The sequence below is a fragment of the Phascolarctos cinereus genome, unplaced genomic scaffold (genome assembly GCF_003287225.1).
Source record: "Phascolarctos cinereus isolate Bilbo 61053 unplaced genomic scaffold, phaCin_HiC Scaffold_4;HRSCAF=312, whole genome shotgun sequence".
NCBI lineage: Eukaryota > Metazoa > Chordata > Mammalia > Diprotodontia > Phascolarctidae > Phascolarctos > Phascolarctos cinereus.
The window spans coordinates 130,404,666-130,418,257 of record NW_027555847.1 but is presented as its reverse complement, the minus strand read 5'-3'; the positions used below and the strand labels follow the sequence as shown (position 1 = coordinate 130,418,257).

General features: G+C 46.9%; 1 protein-coding gene across 2 annotated transcripts in view; it reads left to right on the top strand.

The window, feature by feature from the left end:
* CACNA1H (calcium voltage-gated channel subunit alpha1 H) overlaps positions 1-13,592 on the top strand; it is a 157,637-nt gene that overhangs the window by 131,396 nt on the left and 12,649 nt on the right. For both annotated transcript variants that reach the window (XM_078152594.1, XM_078152593.1), the window contains exons 26-31: positions 29-162; positions 1,101-1,175; positions 4,766-4,840; positions 8,935-9,056; positions 10,018-10,356; positions 10,850-11,027. In XM_078152594.1, the coding sequence (XP_078008720.1) occupies positions 29-162; positions 1,101-1,175; positions 4,766-4,840; positions 8,935-9,056; positions 10,018-10,356; positions 10,850-11,027 (923 nt within the window). The remainder of the gene's footprint in view (positions 1-28; positions 163-1,100; positions 1,176-4,765; positions 4,841-8,934; positions 9,057-10,017; positions 10,357-10,849; positions 11,028-13,592) is intronic.

Below are 13,592 nucleotides of genomic sequence, written 5' to 3'. Positions count from 1 at the left end.
AATGAACTCCAGCTACTCCTTCTCTCAGGTGGAATCAGTTAGACTTGGCCATAGTGCTTCTCTCCATCATGGGCATCACCCTGGAGGAAATCGAGATGAATGCAGCCTTGCCCATTAACCCCACCATCATCCGAATCATGCGCGTGCTCCGCATTGCTCGAGGTAGGCTATGCCCGGGGCCCAGAATGTTGTCTGCCACAAGGCAGCCCACTATAACTGAGCTGGCATCTACTGGGAGGTGGGAGAGGGGGTGGAGTCGGGGAAAGGTGCCGTGCCAAGGTTGGTGGAGGAGAGAGAAGAGTTGTCTTAACAAGCCCATTCTAGGTTAGCAAAGGCAGACTGTTCAGGAGATTCCTTAGACAGGTGCCTGTGAGACCTAAATTCTTGAACTGAATTAATACTTTGCTTACTCACTCACTGTGTGACCTTGGGTCCCTTCCCCTCTCAGGGTCCCGGTTTCCGCTATTTGATTGGAGAGTATTGTACTGTTAGGATCAAATGAGAGAATAGTTGGATTCATTCATTCATTCAACACTTATAAAGCACCTGTTTGTTAGACCTTGGGGAAGATGCAAGGTGTAGATAACACACAGCCCCGGAGGGTACAGATGTGAAGGACTGTGACAATTATTATCGTAGAATCATCGAACATCATTTTTTCCCATTTTATAAATGAGGAAACTGAGACTAAAAAAATGACATACTCAAGGTCACAAACCAAATCAGTATTAGAGCTGAGATTAAAACCCAGGACTCTGGACTCCTAGGACGAGGCTCTTTTCTTTAGGCCCCAGTTGTCTTGTTTCTTTCTCCCACTGCCAACAACTCCATCAATTATGTAGGCAGGTTTAATCATCCCCATGATGCCGATGGAGAAACTGAGGCCTAAAGAGCTTAAGAAATCCGCACAGTGAATTAGCAACAGAACCAGGACTAAAACCCAGGGCTCCTGACAGAACTCAACGTTCTTCCCAGCCCACCATCCTGCCTCCCCTCTTTAGCCTCCCCTTCTTTCAGACCCTGACCTGGCCCAGATTTCCCCAGGGATGACTAACTTCCTACTCTGTAAATCTATGCTCTACTTCTGCTTTACCTCCTAGTACTGAAGCTACTGAAAATGGCCACTGGGATGCGGGCCCTTCTGGACACCGTGGTTCAGGCATTGCCCCAGGTAGGTCCTAGGACTCTGTCCCTATGCCCTTGTCAACTCTATTCCCCGAGGCCAGGGACCTGGCTATAACCTGGGGCTGTGGGAAAAGTTGTGAAGGGGTGATGGGTTGGAGAGATAAGAAGGTCAAGGACAGCTGCCTCGTGGTCTCCTGTCTCTGACAGAGGTAGAGATGTTGGCCTCCACAGACCATGGTCCTAAGGGAGCCAACCTACACTGAACATCCCAGATTTGGGTTAGAGTCACAGAAGAAATGCCATAACACTGGAATGGGTGACTGAGGGAGACCTCTAGAGCTAGAGGAGGGTCCCATCTGTTGAAGATAGATAGATTTTCTCAAGTCTCTTTCCAGTCTTCAGGATCTAGGATATGCTCCTCTGACCCCAGATGCCATTCAGAAGCTCCAGTCTCCCTGTTCCCTGGCAACTTTTCCTGAGCCACATACTAAGATCATCCATTTGTCATTCAACAAGAATTACTAGTGCTGGTTTTGCTGTGTGAAAGATAGACTGGAATTCTCAGGAACTAAGCTAAAAACTCAGAACTTAAAGTTGGAAGGGCCTTCTTACCTGGGGTCCACTATAACCAAGGGGTCTGTGGATGGATTTTAGGGATTCTGTGAACTTAGGTAGGAAAAAATTACATCTTTATTTTCATTCATTTCTAACTGAAGTTTAGCATTTCCTTCAATTATTTTTAATTATGCTAATGAGTCTGTAGGCTCCACCAGACTTCAAAGAGTTCTGTGACGCAAAAAGTTAAGAAGCTCTTATCTAGACCAACCTCGTCATTTTACAGATGAAGAAACAAAGGCTCAATAATGTTAAGGGACTTGACCATGTGACATAATTAGCAAAGAACTAAGATTTGAATTCAAGTCTTTTAACTCTTTCTGCCTCCCTGGGAAGAGTTGACATGGTCACTGCCTTAGATTGAGGAGCTCACGATTTGGGGTCACTCAGGAAATCACATTCTGATTTCAGAAGCGAGATTTGCATAGAACAATTAACAGTGCCCTAAGACTTCAGGCTAAGAGCTAAGAAATGTGCAGTAGAGACAGTAAGATCTGTAGTACAGAGGAATTAAGGGAGGTCAATAAAGGATTAATGGAGGGGCATCCCAGCACCACTTAATGGTTATTTGGGGCTATAAATCTGGGGCTATATATAAAAATATATCTTTATTTATTTATTTATTAAAGGGGCCTATTCATTGAATGGGTGTTACCTCACTCAAAGTGAGAACCTGAAAAGATCTCAGCTTAAAAGGGCCAAAATCTCCCACTGCATCCTGGGCCATCTGTAGTCATCCTGATCTGTATCTGAGCACTGAACCCAGATGGTTCCCAAGGAGAAAGTGAGGCTGGTGACTTTGCATAGCCCTCCCTCACTCAAATCCACTTCAAAGGCAAGTCATGTCATCTTCCTGATGTCATGGTCCTCTTCAAGAATGAAGGGCAAACCACAATTGGAGGGGTTAGAATCTAGGGTTTCTTGACTTTTTGTGTTCCTTTACCAATAGACCTCTTCTCATAATTTTTTTAATTCATAATTTAAGGAAATGCTAAATTTCAATTAAAGGTTAGTGAAAATAAAGATGCAATTTTTCCCATTCAAATTCATGGATCTCCTAAAAATCCCTTCACAGAGCCCAGGTTGATAATTCCTGATCTATAAGGTCCCTTTCAATTCTCAGTCTATGGCCTTATGATTGTGCAGTAGAATATTCTTGTTTGGGTAGGGGTTGGATAAGATGCCTCCAAAGTCTTTTCTGACTCTTAAGCCATGGGATTCTATGGCATTCTCTATCAGAATTTTACTATCAAATGCCCATACTTGTCTATGCATGGGCTTTAGACACAATCATGAAGGTACTGGCCCATGGTCCCACATTCATGTGGTCTCCCTGCCCATCTGTGGGCACTAGGCAGTGATGGGAGTGGAAAGCAAAAGGAGATAGCTCTACCAGCTGGTGCTGAAAGTGCTCTTAAGCTGAGGCTTCTCCATGGACAGATATCAGGGGTTCATGAATGCAGTGAGAAAAAAATTACATCTTTGTGTTTAACAACTCTAGCATAAATTTAGCATTCCCTTCAACTAAGAATTTAAGTGGAAAAACAAAACAAAGAATTGTTCTGAGAAGGAGTTCATAAGTTTTCACCAGGCTGCCAAAGGGATCTAGGATGCAAAAAAGGTTAATGATCCCTGGGTTAAGCTTGTTTGGTTGGCAGTTTCTCAGCCAAACATCAGTGAAATAAAGCTATGGAAAGACATATGGCATAACTTCCCTGAGCTATACTCACTGCTCCCCACATTATCCACCCAGGGATGACCCCAGCCCAACAAATGGGCCATGGATGTTCCCAGAATATCCAATAATTTCTAACAATTCAGTCTAGCATACCACCACCACCCCTTCCCCATTAACCCCAGGACCCAGCAGCGGCCATTGGAGGCAAGCCTAGAGAGATCAGCTCTGGCCATTGGGGATATTAGGAAAATGAGGAACTGAGAAGTTGAAAAAAAAGAAACTCCAGCATGAAGAAATCAGAAGACACAAAGTAAGCCTAGAGGGTAGCCAGGAGTGGCTTCCTTCCCGCAGAACCCAGGTGAGTTAGTCCAGTTCTAGATTTCAAGTAACATAAATATAGCTCTGCACTCCTTAAATCCCACAACATAGAAACCGCTGATGGTGTGTACACATGGACAAAAAAAGCATACAAGGACTCTCATCAATTTCTCAGCTGCCCATTCTGGCCTCCAGGAAACTAAGCAACACGGGTGATAGTGTCTGGAAAAACCAGTCCTACCCAAAACTGCAGACTACCCCTGAGTGCCCACAGAAGCTAGAGGTAGCCCAGTGTTATATAGGGGAAAGCAAAGGAAGCCTTTTTCAAATGCATTGATGGAATGCAACTAGAACCTTTCTGAGCGGATCTGTCATGGATAAGCTAGTTAAGGATATACCCATGGATTCAATTCAATTTAACAAACATTACTCAGTGTGTATTCCATGCAAGTCACTATGCTAGGCCCAGAAGTAAAGACAAAAATAGTCTAGACCTCAAGGAACTCACAATTTACTGAGGGACTCAACATGGAACCATAAATAAAAACAGGCTAATTCATGGAGGGAGAATGTAGGAACGAAGGGGCTCTGTAGAGGCTTCCAAGAGGAGCTGAGCCTTGAAGGTTACCTTCGAGCTTGGTATGTGACGAGCCTGTGCATGGGTGACGGCCATGGGCGATGCCAGCACATCTGATGCTGCAGGTCCTGGCTCTGTGAAATATGCATGGCATATGGTATGTGGTGAAGCCTGTGGAGGGAGGAGGCCCAGGCATTACACAGGCTGCGTTGCCACTGTGGGCCTCTGGTCTGTGGTGCGTGCCTAAGGGTAGGAAGCAGATGGCATGTGGGATAAGGCCAGTCTGTGTGCGGACAACCCCCGTGGGTGATTTCTGCCTTTCTGAGCCTGCAGGTGGGCTGTGGTGCACATCGGAAGCGTGGTGTGGCGTGTGGCGAGGCTGAGCATGGGTGACACCCGGGCATGATGCCGGCCTGCCTGACCCCTGTTCTACTTTCTTCTCATGTAGGTAGGGAACCTTGGCCTGCTTTTCATGCTCCTGTTTTTTATCTATGCTGCCCTGGGAGTGGAGTTGTTTGGAAAGCTGGGTAAGTAGCAGCCAAGGGTCATTGTCTCCTAAAGCCAGCAATCTACCTCCTCTCTTTGTGATTAGATCCCACCCCCCCACCCCCAGGGCCCAGAGTTCCTCCCCCACACCTTTTATTTACTATGAGTAAAGGAGGACATTTGGGCTCAGAAGATGCAGGTTCCCCACTCCTGCGCTATGGCCTTGCTCCTTACTTCTAATCTTCTTCCCTTCTCATGCCCACTATCTCTGGCACCACATGTATGAACACATATGCACACATATACACATTAGACTAACTCACCTGGTTTGGGAACTTAATGATCATCAAAGATCCATAACCTTAAATTTGTGTGTCTGTGACACTATAATCTAATTTTTTTTTACTATAATCTAATTTAACCTCCTTTATTTTACTCATGGGGATACTGAGGCCCAGAAAGATGAAGGGACTTTCCCAGAATCACACAGGGAATGAGGAGAAGACTTGGGTTTCCCATCTGGCTCTTATAACTGTCATGGTTGTTCATCTTTCATCTTTGAAGAACATAGCAGAGGCCATCTAGTGATCCACCACTCTAATTTTACAGATGAGGAAACTGAGGCACAGCTAGTGTCTCTATAGTGTCTCATAGCTTGTAAAGAGCTTCACAGATGTTATCTCACTTGATCCTTACACTGTGAGGGAGAGGCTGTTATTGTCCCCATTTTGCAGATGACAAAACTGAGGCCACCCAAGGGCACACAGCAAGTAAGCATCTGAGGAAAGCTTGAGACTCAGGTCTTTCTGAGTCTTGAGTCCCAACAGTCTACCCACTGCATCACCAAGGTCATATGGGTTTTAAGTGGCACAGCTGGGATATGAATTCTGATTCTCTGATGCCAAACCCAGGGCTCTTTTCATCACCCTATCCTACCTCAGTGTCAATATACAAATAGGGTGCTTGGCTGCATACAGATGGATATGAGTGAATATGTGTTTACCTGCAGGTACATATGCACATGCACGCACATGTAGCTTCAATTGGCAGGAGTATACGTGGTGCAAGCACCCATATACATGAACACATGTGCTCACAGACATGTGTATACACAAGCACATGTATGTGCAGATGCTCCTGTACATATACTGCTGCATGCACATGCATCTGCATAGTCGTCCAGGGAATTCCACCATTAAGTTAATCCTTAAAATCTCCAGGCACGTCCCCAGTAGCATGGGCTTAGGCAGAAGCTGGCTTTCCTCCCTACATCCTCTGGCCCTATCCATCAGCAGCTGACTTCCTCCCTCCCTCTCTTGGTCTCGGGGAGTTTCCTGGCCACACATCATTATCTGGCTATCTACCAGATTAGGAAAGAGAAGCCCTGATCTTTCTGCCCCTCAGACAAGGTCCCTTCAGTTGGGCCACCAGGATGTGGCATCCAAAGTTCATTGCAAGGGTCATCATGCTTTTTCTTTATGCCTCTCAGAGCTCCTTCCCATCCAGCACCTTATCTGAGCAGCCCTGGACATGAGGGATAATCCTTATCATATAGATGGAGAAACTGAGGTTAGCAGAGAGTGATTTTCTCAAGGTCACACAGCCACATAGTGGCTAAGCCAGGCCTAGGACTCAGGACAGGGGCTCTTCTAATGAAAGCACACTTCTTGCTAGTAGGGGCTGGGGGAACCACCACCACCACCGCCCATACTATCAAAGGGAGAAGTCTCCAGCTTCTGGGAGGATTCTCTAGAATGACCAGAGCCCTCTGTCCCCATCTCCACCGGTATGGGACTAGTAAAGGCAAACACATCATTATAAAAGCCTGAGGCAAAAATAGCTGGGAAAGGAATCGTATCTTAACTTAAATAGATCATTGTTTTTGGCTTATCCAGGGTTTCGGATTATCTGTGTCAGTGCTCTGGATAATTGAGAACTGGCTAGATTGGTTCCATAATGCTGATCATGAACGCTCAAAGCATCCTCCTGTGAGGGCCCGTGATCGTCATACTTCTCTACAGCACTATATGGCTTACAAAGAATATGAGTATTAGTACCTTCATTTCCTAGACAGGGAAACTGTCTATATGCTCATGGAAATGTTGAATAAGGACGATGGCTAGCTGTTAAGCCCAAGTCTTCAAATGCCAAATCAAAAGTGCTTTCTTTTACATGATCCTCAACGTCCATCAGCATAATTTCAAACAGCCTTTGAAATGTCTTGTCTAAAAAGTGAGCAGACTTTGTGTCAACCAGGTGTCTTCATCTTATCCTGCCCAGATCCACATGCCCTGAAGAAGCACACCTGATATGCTTCCTCCCCAATTACATAAAGCAGAACCGACTCCATGACCAGAAAATGGATTCAAATCCAGCTGCCTGTTACAGGTGGCCCTCTATTCATAAGGTTTAATGGGAAAAGCACTGAATTTGGGATTAGAGGACCTTGGTTTGAACCCTGTAAGCTGCTCAGGAGCTATGTGACCTCGGCAAATCTCTTGCCTTCTCTGGACCCTACAGAATGAAGAGGCAGGTTGAATCCAATAAGCCACACTCTCTCTTCCAGCTCTAAATCCTATGATATATTTTTGGTGAACAGATCAATCCACCCAGTGTTAATTTACATTTTACATGCAGCAGTGAAGTGTATAAGAGAGAGCCCTGGACTGGGAACTCACTGCCAGACCTTAAAAGTCACATCACTTATCTTGGCCTCAGTGTTCTCATCTGCAAAATGGAGATATCAATCCTTGCCCTGCCCTGCTTCCCTCATGGGACTTTTGTGAGGATCTCATTAGATGATATGGTGGAAAGAGCCTTGAGGGGTGCCAAACTGGGTACAGACTGGGGCAGGAAGTAGGATAAACTGTGGGAACTCAAGAAAGAAGATTTGGACGACCCACAGCATGTCTGATTTTACAGGGAAGGGAGAAAACTTAGTGAACCAAGAGAGGCTGGAGACATGAAAAAGAACCACGATGGATGTAGGGAAATTTCTGGGAGTCAGGTCCCCAGTCTGTTATTAGGAAACTAGAAATGGTTAGAGCCTATCTTGGACCTGTGAGATTCATATGAGGGCACCCACTTCCCCTAAACTGATCCTCAGGCTACCAGAGTGGGAGGGGAGCTGTAAAGCCTGAGCCCGTTTTTGAGGCTCAGGTTTAGGTACCCAGGGGTCCCTGGAGAAGCAGCACTGGGCTATTGAGCTCTCCTTGGGTTTGGGGCTCCAAGGGTTGTCATTGGTCACAAAGCCCCCTACTCGCATCCCATCCCCCATACAAAGTTCAGGGGTGGTGTGTTGGGACAAGATTCATTGTATCAAGAGCTGCCAATAGCCAGATGCCCGGGCCAGGCATCCAAGGGCTCAGATTACCTTGTCAAGGTCTTTGGTCTCCCTTTCCTGTGCAAAGTCACCTGACAAATTCATTCATTCATTTATTAGACAAGTCTTGTGCGCTCAGCCACAGAGTGCATAAGGTTTAGGTGCTATGTCCTTGTCGTATGAGGCTGTCCTGCTAGGCAAATAGCAGATTTGGCTCTACAGAGCAATAACCCATTTCTCTAGCATTTTTTTGATTTACCAAGGTTTATGAAACGTTTTCCTCTCAAAAATTTTGTGAGATACACGGTGCAAATGAAAGAACACCTGGATTCAAATCCCACCTCAGAAACTTACAAGCTGTGCAAAGCTAGGCAAGTCTCTACACCTCAGTTTCCTCATCTGAAAAATGAAAGAGTTAAACTTGATGACCTCTGAGGCTCCTTCCACCTCTAGATCTATGGTCCTACATATGCTCCCTTCCTTGACATCCTAACTCTATGATACTGTGCTCCTAAATGTTATCATCCCATTTTATAGATAAGGAAACAGGCTAAAACCATTAAGTAACTTGTTCATAGTTACAGTAAGAGTCAAGATTTGAACCCAGTTGTCCAGACTTTAATTCCACCATACCATCACTTGTTTGTTCATTCAACACAATGGTGTATACTCATTGGTCAGGCAAGAAATTTCTTGGGAGGGTTCTTCCTTTCTCCCAGGAAAGAAAGGCCGGGCGTGATGTGGTCAGAATGGTCTTCCTAGAGGAGCCCTGGGCTGCCTGACCAGGCTGGTGGGTCTCTTCTTCCTTCCTAGATTGCAGTGAAGATAACCCATGTGAGGGCCTGAGCAGACACGCTACCTTCACCAACTTTGGCATGGCCTTCCTCACCCTCTTCAGGGTGTCCACGGGGGACAACTGGAATGGAATCATGAAGGTATCTCCCTGGTGACCTAAGTACCCACAACCAACACTCCAAAGCAATACTGACCAACTCCCAATGCTTCCCTCAACCCCTGCTCCCTCCCCATCCCCCCCCCCAGTCTTCCATGGGGAAGAAGGCAGGAGGCAGAGACTCGGGCCCTGCCCTACACTCAGAAAGCTCACAGTCTGGAGGGAGATGGACTCAGACCCAAGCCCTGCCTTCTGAGTGCTCACAGTAGAAAGCGAGTAAGGCAAGACAAGTTTTACATGAAAGTCTGTATTTGATTCAGATGTAGAGGACTTCAGAGAAGGGTCAAGTAGTCAGAGAAGGCTTCCTAAGGCAGTTAGGGGATGTAATGGATGAAACACTGGTTTTGGGGTCAGGAAGATCCAAGTTTGAATCCTGCCTCTGATAGGACTAGCTGTGTGATACTGGGTAAGTCACTCTCACCCTCAGTTTTCTTATCTGTAAAATGGGGATAATAATAACTTCTACTTCTTCAAGTCAGTATGACCATCAAATGAAATAGCATGTGTAAAGTACTTTGCAACCTTAAGGTGCTATAGAAATGTTCGCTTTTAATAAGTTTGGGTAGCCTTTGAAGAGACAGTAATGAGGATATTCCAGGAATGGGGAGTAGCATGAGTGAAGGAGAGGGGAATGAGCATGGGGACAGTGGGGAGGACAGGACAGTGGTTGGGTCTTAGGGAGGAGGGAATAGTATGTTTGGATAGCTGTTTGGAGAGCAGAGAATGAAGGGTTTCCAGGTGAGTCTGAGGCAAGATTTCTGGTTTACTCCTAATGCCCCAGCTCCCTAGAATCCTTGATTAACTGCTAAGATAAATGGGTATGTAGGGCCCATGGAAGCCGCGCTGTCCCTGCCTCTAATCAGCCCAGCCTGACCCGGCAGAGCAGGCCTGCAGGGCAGGGGAAGGGTAGCCTGGTACCAAGCCAGGCTTGTCTCTGTGGTCAGGACACGCTACGGGAGTGCGCCCGTGAGGACAAACACTGCCTGACTTACCTGCCTGTCATCTCACCCGTCTACTTCGTCACCTTTGTCCTGGTTGCCCAGTTCGTGCTGGTCAACGTGGTGGTGGCCGTGCTGATGAAGCACCTGGAGGAAAGCAACAAGGAGGCCCGAGAGGATGCAGAGATGGATGCTGAGATTGAGATGGAGATGGCCCAAAGTAGCACGGCTCCCGCCGTGGCCCGAGGCCTGGGGCCCCCACCTGGCCCGGACAGCCGGCCCCCCATGTGCAGCCACCAGGCTGGGAGCCCTGAGTCCACTCTGTCCACAAAGCAGCAAGCCCGGGTAAGCACACCTGGTCACCTCTGGGCCACCTCCCTGACTCCTCAGATCAGCAGAGCCAGACCGCAACCTCATATTGAACCCTGTAGACCACATGTTCTTAACCTGGGGTCTATACACTTGGATGAGGGAAAAAATTATTTCTTTATTTCAATATAATTGGTTTCCTTTGTAATCCTTACATGTTTTAGTTTATGCATTTAAAAACATTGTTCCGAAAATTTTAATTTTCAGAATTTTCAGAATTTTAATTAATCCATTGGCTTCCTGCCAGAGAGGTCTGGAACACACAAAAAAGTTAAGATCTCCTGCTATAGCCTCTGAGCTAGGTCTGATTCTGGTGAGGTCCAGTTCCATGTGACTCAGGACATTTGGAAGATGCCATGGGGCTTCATGGGACTCTACATGCCCAGATGCAGAGTTTAGATCTAGAGATGAGAAGCTCAGGACGTAGGCCTGAGATGATTCAGGGGCCCGCTATCTTGTGTCTCTACAGGAAGGGACTGGCTCTTCCAGGGAGTCCCGAAACCTCCTTGTGGTGCACAAGGTTGCTGTGTCCAGGATGCACTCCCTACCCAATGACAGCTACATGTTCCGGCCTGTGGTGCCAGCCACAGCCCCAAATACCCTACAGGAGGTGGAGATGGAGACATACCCAGCAAAAGCCCCAACAGGTATGGGGGAGGGAGCTGAGCCCAATGCCTCATCCATGTCTCTCACCCCACTAGCAGCAGTACCACCATCCCCCAGTAGATCAAGACGGGCCTGATCAGTTAGGCCAGTCATTGGCCTTATTGGGGCAGGAGTCCCTGAAGGGATAGACCCAAAGTCTGTCAAATCAGCAGAAAAAGGAAAAAGGGAGAGGAATGATGGCGAGAGAACTGCATTTGACATGAGAAGGTCTAATCCCTGCTCTGCTAACTGTGAGACAAGTCAAGTCGCATCCTTTCATTGGATTTTAGTTTCCCCTTTGTAAAAAATGAGGAAAGGGGATTAGATCATCTTTAAGGTTCCTCCTACTCTAAATTATAGGCACAAGTTTATTCTCCAGTCACAAGGCTTTCCAGTTTATAAAGCATCTTCATATCTTTTCTTAATAGTCTTGGAAAGGAGACAAACAAGGTAGGGGTTATTGTCCTCATTTTATAGGAGAAACTGAGGCCTATTGAAAGTTGCCTACCCAAGTCACACAAGGAATTGGTGGCAGAGCTGAATCCCAGCTCTCTTAACTCTCAGGGGCCCAGGGCCCTTTCTACCATGCCCGTAAAGGTTATCACATGGGGGAATGGCACGCCCCCAAGTGATGAGGAACATGGGACACCATTTCCCTGCTGTGCCAATGCTGAGACGGACCTGCTGTCACCAGGAGGATATAACACTCTGGAGGGCACATGTGAAGGGTCCCAAGCTCAGAATCCTATACCTTGGCATTGAAATATGGGTGTTTGCTGATTCCCAAAACATAATCCCACATTGTCCCCTGTCAAGAGTTGGGAGAAGGATGGGAATGAAGAGAAGGCGATGCTAAAGGGAAGGCCAATGTCCAGGCCAAGGTATTCAGGTGCTTTCTCCAACAGCTTCCTGCATCATACAGGGCCACTTCCAGACTCCAGCTAAACCTCAACTAGATACCCAGGCTATCTGTGCTTGGCATCCACAAGACCAGAAAGGCCAGGGCAGAGCAGGAGAGATCAGGGAGGCCAGGGTCCTGTGCTCTGGGGCTGAGCCCACTGTTCTATTGAAAAAGTTCTGCCATGCCCTCGGCCAATCAGGAATGGCCATGAGGCCAGGTGTTCTGCTCACACACTCCCCCAATGGCACAGTCATTCAGTTACAAAGTCAAACACACAAGCCCTAGCTTACATCCTCAGCCTAGCAGGCAGAGGACACAGGTACATACCCTTCAGAGATGCTTACCCCCGAACTCTCTCTCTCTCTCTCTGGTTCCAAAGCACCATGAGAATCTGGCTGTTCTCCTGGAAAAGCCTCCTGACAGCTGTATGTGAATAAGTTGTGCTCTGTCATTCGATAGCCCCCTAAATGAGAGGGGCAGTCGTGACTTCATCACTGAATGACTGTACAGTTGTGCGAGTGTGTGAGAACACCTGGACTCATGGCCATTCCTGATTGGCTGAGGGGTTGGCAGGGCTTTTGGCTGTATGTCTCACCAAGAGAGAGACACCGCTCAGTCCAGCCCATGCAGTTGCTGGCAGCGCTCTGTCTGACTGACTGCTGATGGAAGCTCTCCGTGAGGCTGTTTGAGGTACGGACCCTACAAAAAGGGGTGTTGAACTCCAGTAGAAACAGGGCCTCTCAAGGGGACATAAGGACCTGCTGCTGCACATCGACTTAGAAAACCACACAATAATATTATGTATGTTCTATTGTATTTTTTATTATTTTGTTATATATTTCCCAATTATATTTTAATCTGGCTCATGAGCTATGTGTTTGATACCTCTGGCTCACAAGGCACTCACCAGCCTTTCCTCCATTATGCCTTATGTTCTCTCTGGTGCAATTGTGCCTTCATCCTTATTGAAATACTGCTGTGCTCTGTCTCTCTCTGTCTCTCTCTCTTATTTTGTGTGTGTGTGTCTCTGTCTCTCTGTCTCTGTCCTTCTGTCTCTGTCTCTCATTTTGTGTGTGTGTCTCTCTCTTTCTTCTCTCCTTTCCTCCCTTCCCCTCCCTTACTCCCCTCTCTCTCCCTCTTCTCTCTTCTCTGTGTCTATCTTTCACCCTCCCTCCCTTCTTACTTTCCTAGCATTTCTTTTTAACCTCTTGTCTCAGAGTGCCCACCCATGCACAGCCTCTTGGAACAGGCCATTCAGTATACTTCCTCCAATAAGAAAATCTCCTTGCTTTCAAAGCATTTTGGGCACCTGGCAGTCCCACTGGGAAGAAGCCCCTTAACAAAGACAGTTAATTCCCTAGTCACCCAAAAGAGTCACATTCCTCCAGTGTTCCCTTTTGTTTCCTCCCAGTCATGCAGTTATGTTTTGTAGTGTCAAGAGACTGGTGAGTAGAAGGTGCTTTGAAGTAGGGAGGACAAAAGCACCTCTGAAGAGCTGGAGCAACGTAGCAGGTTTGAGGCTTTCCTCATTAAGTGGTTCTGGACCCTCCAAGGAGAAAGCTTCTTCTGAGGTCCCACAGAATTTTTAGGAGGTACCCCTAATACCAGGAACATGCAGGCCTGGCCCCAGGAAGCAGAGATGATTTGCTGCTGGGAGGGGAACCAA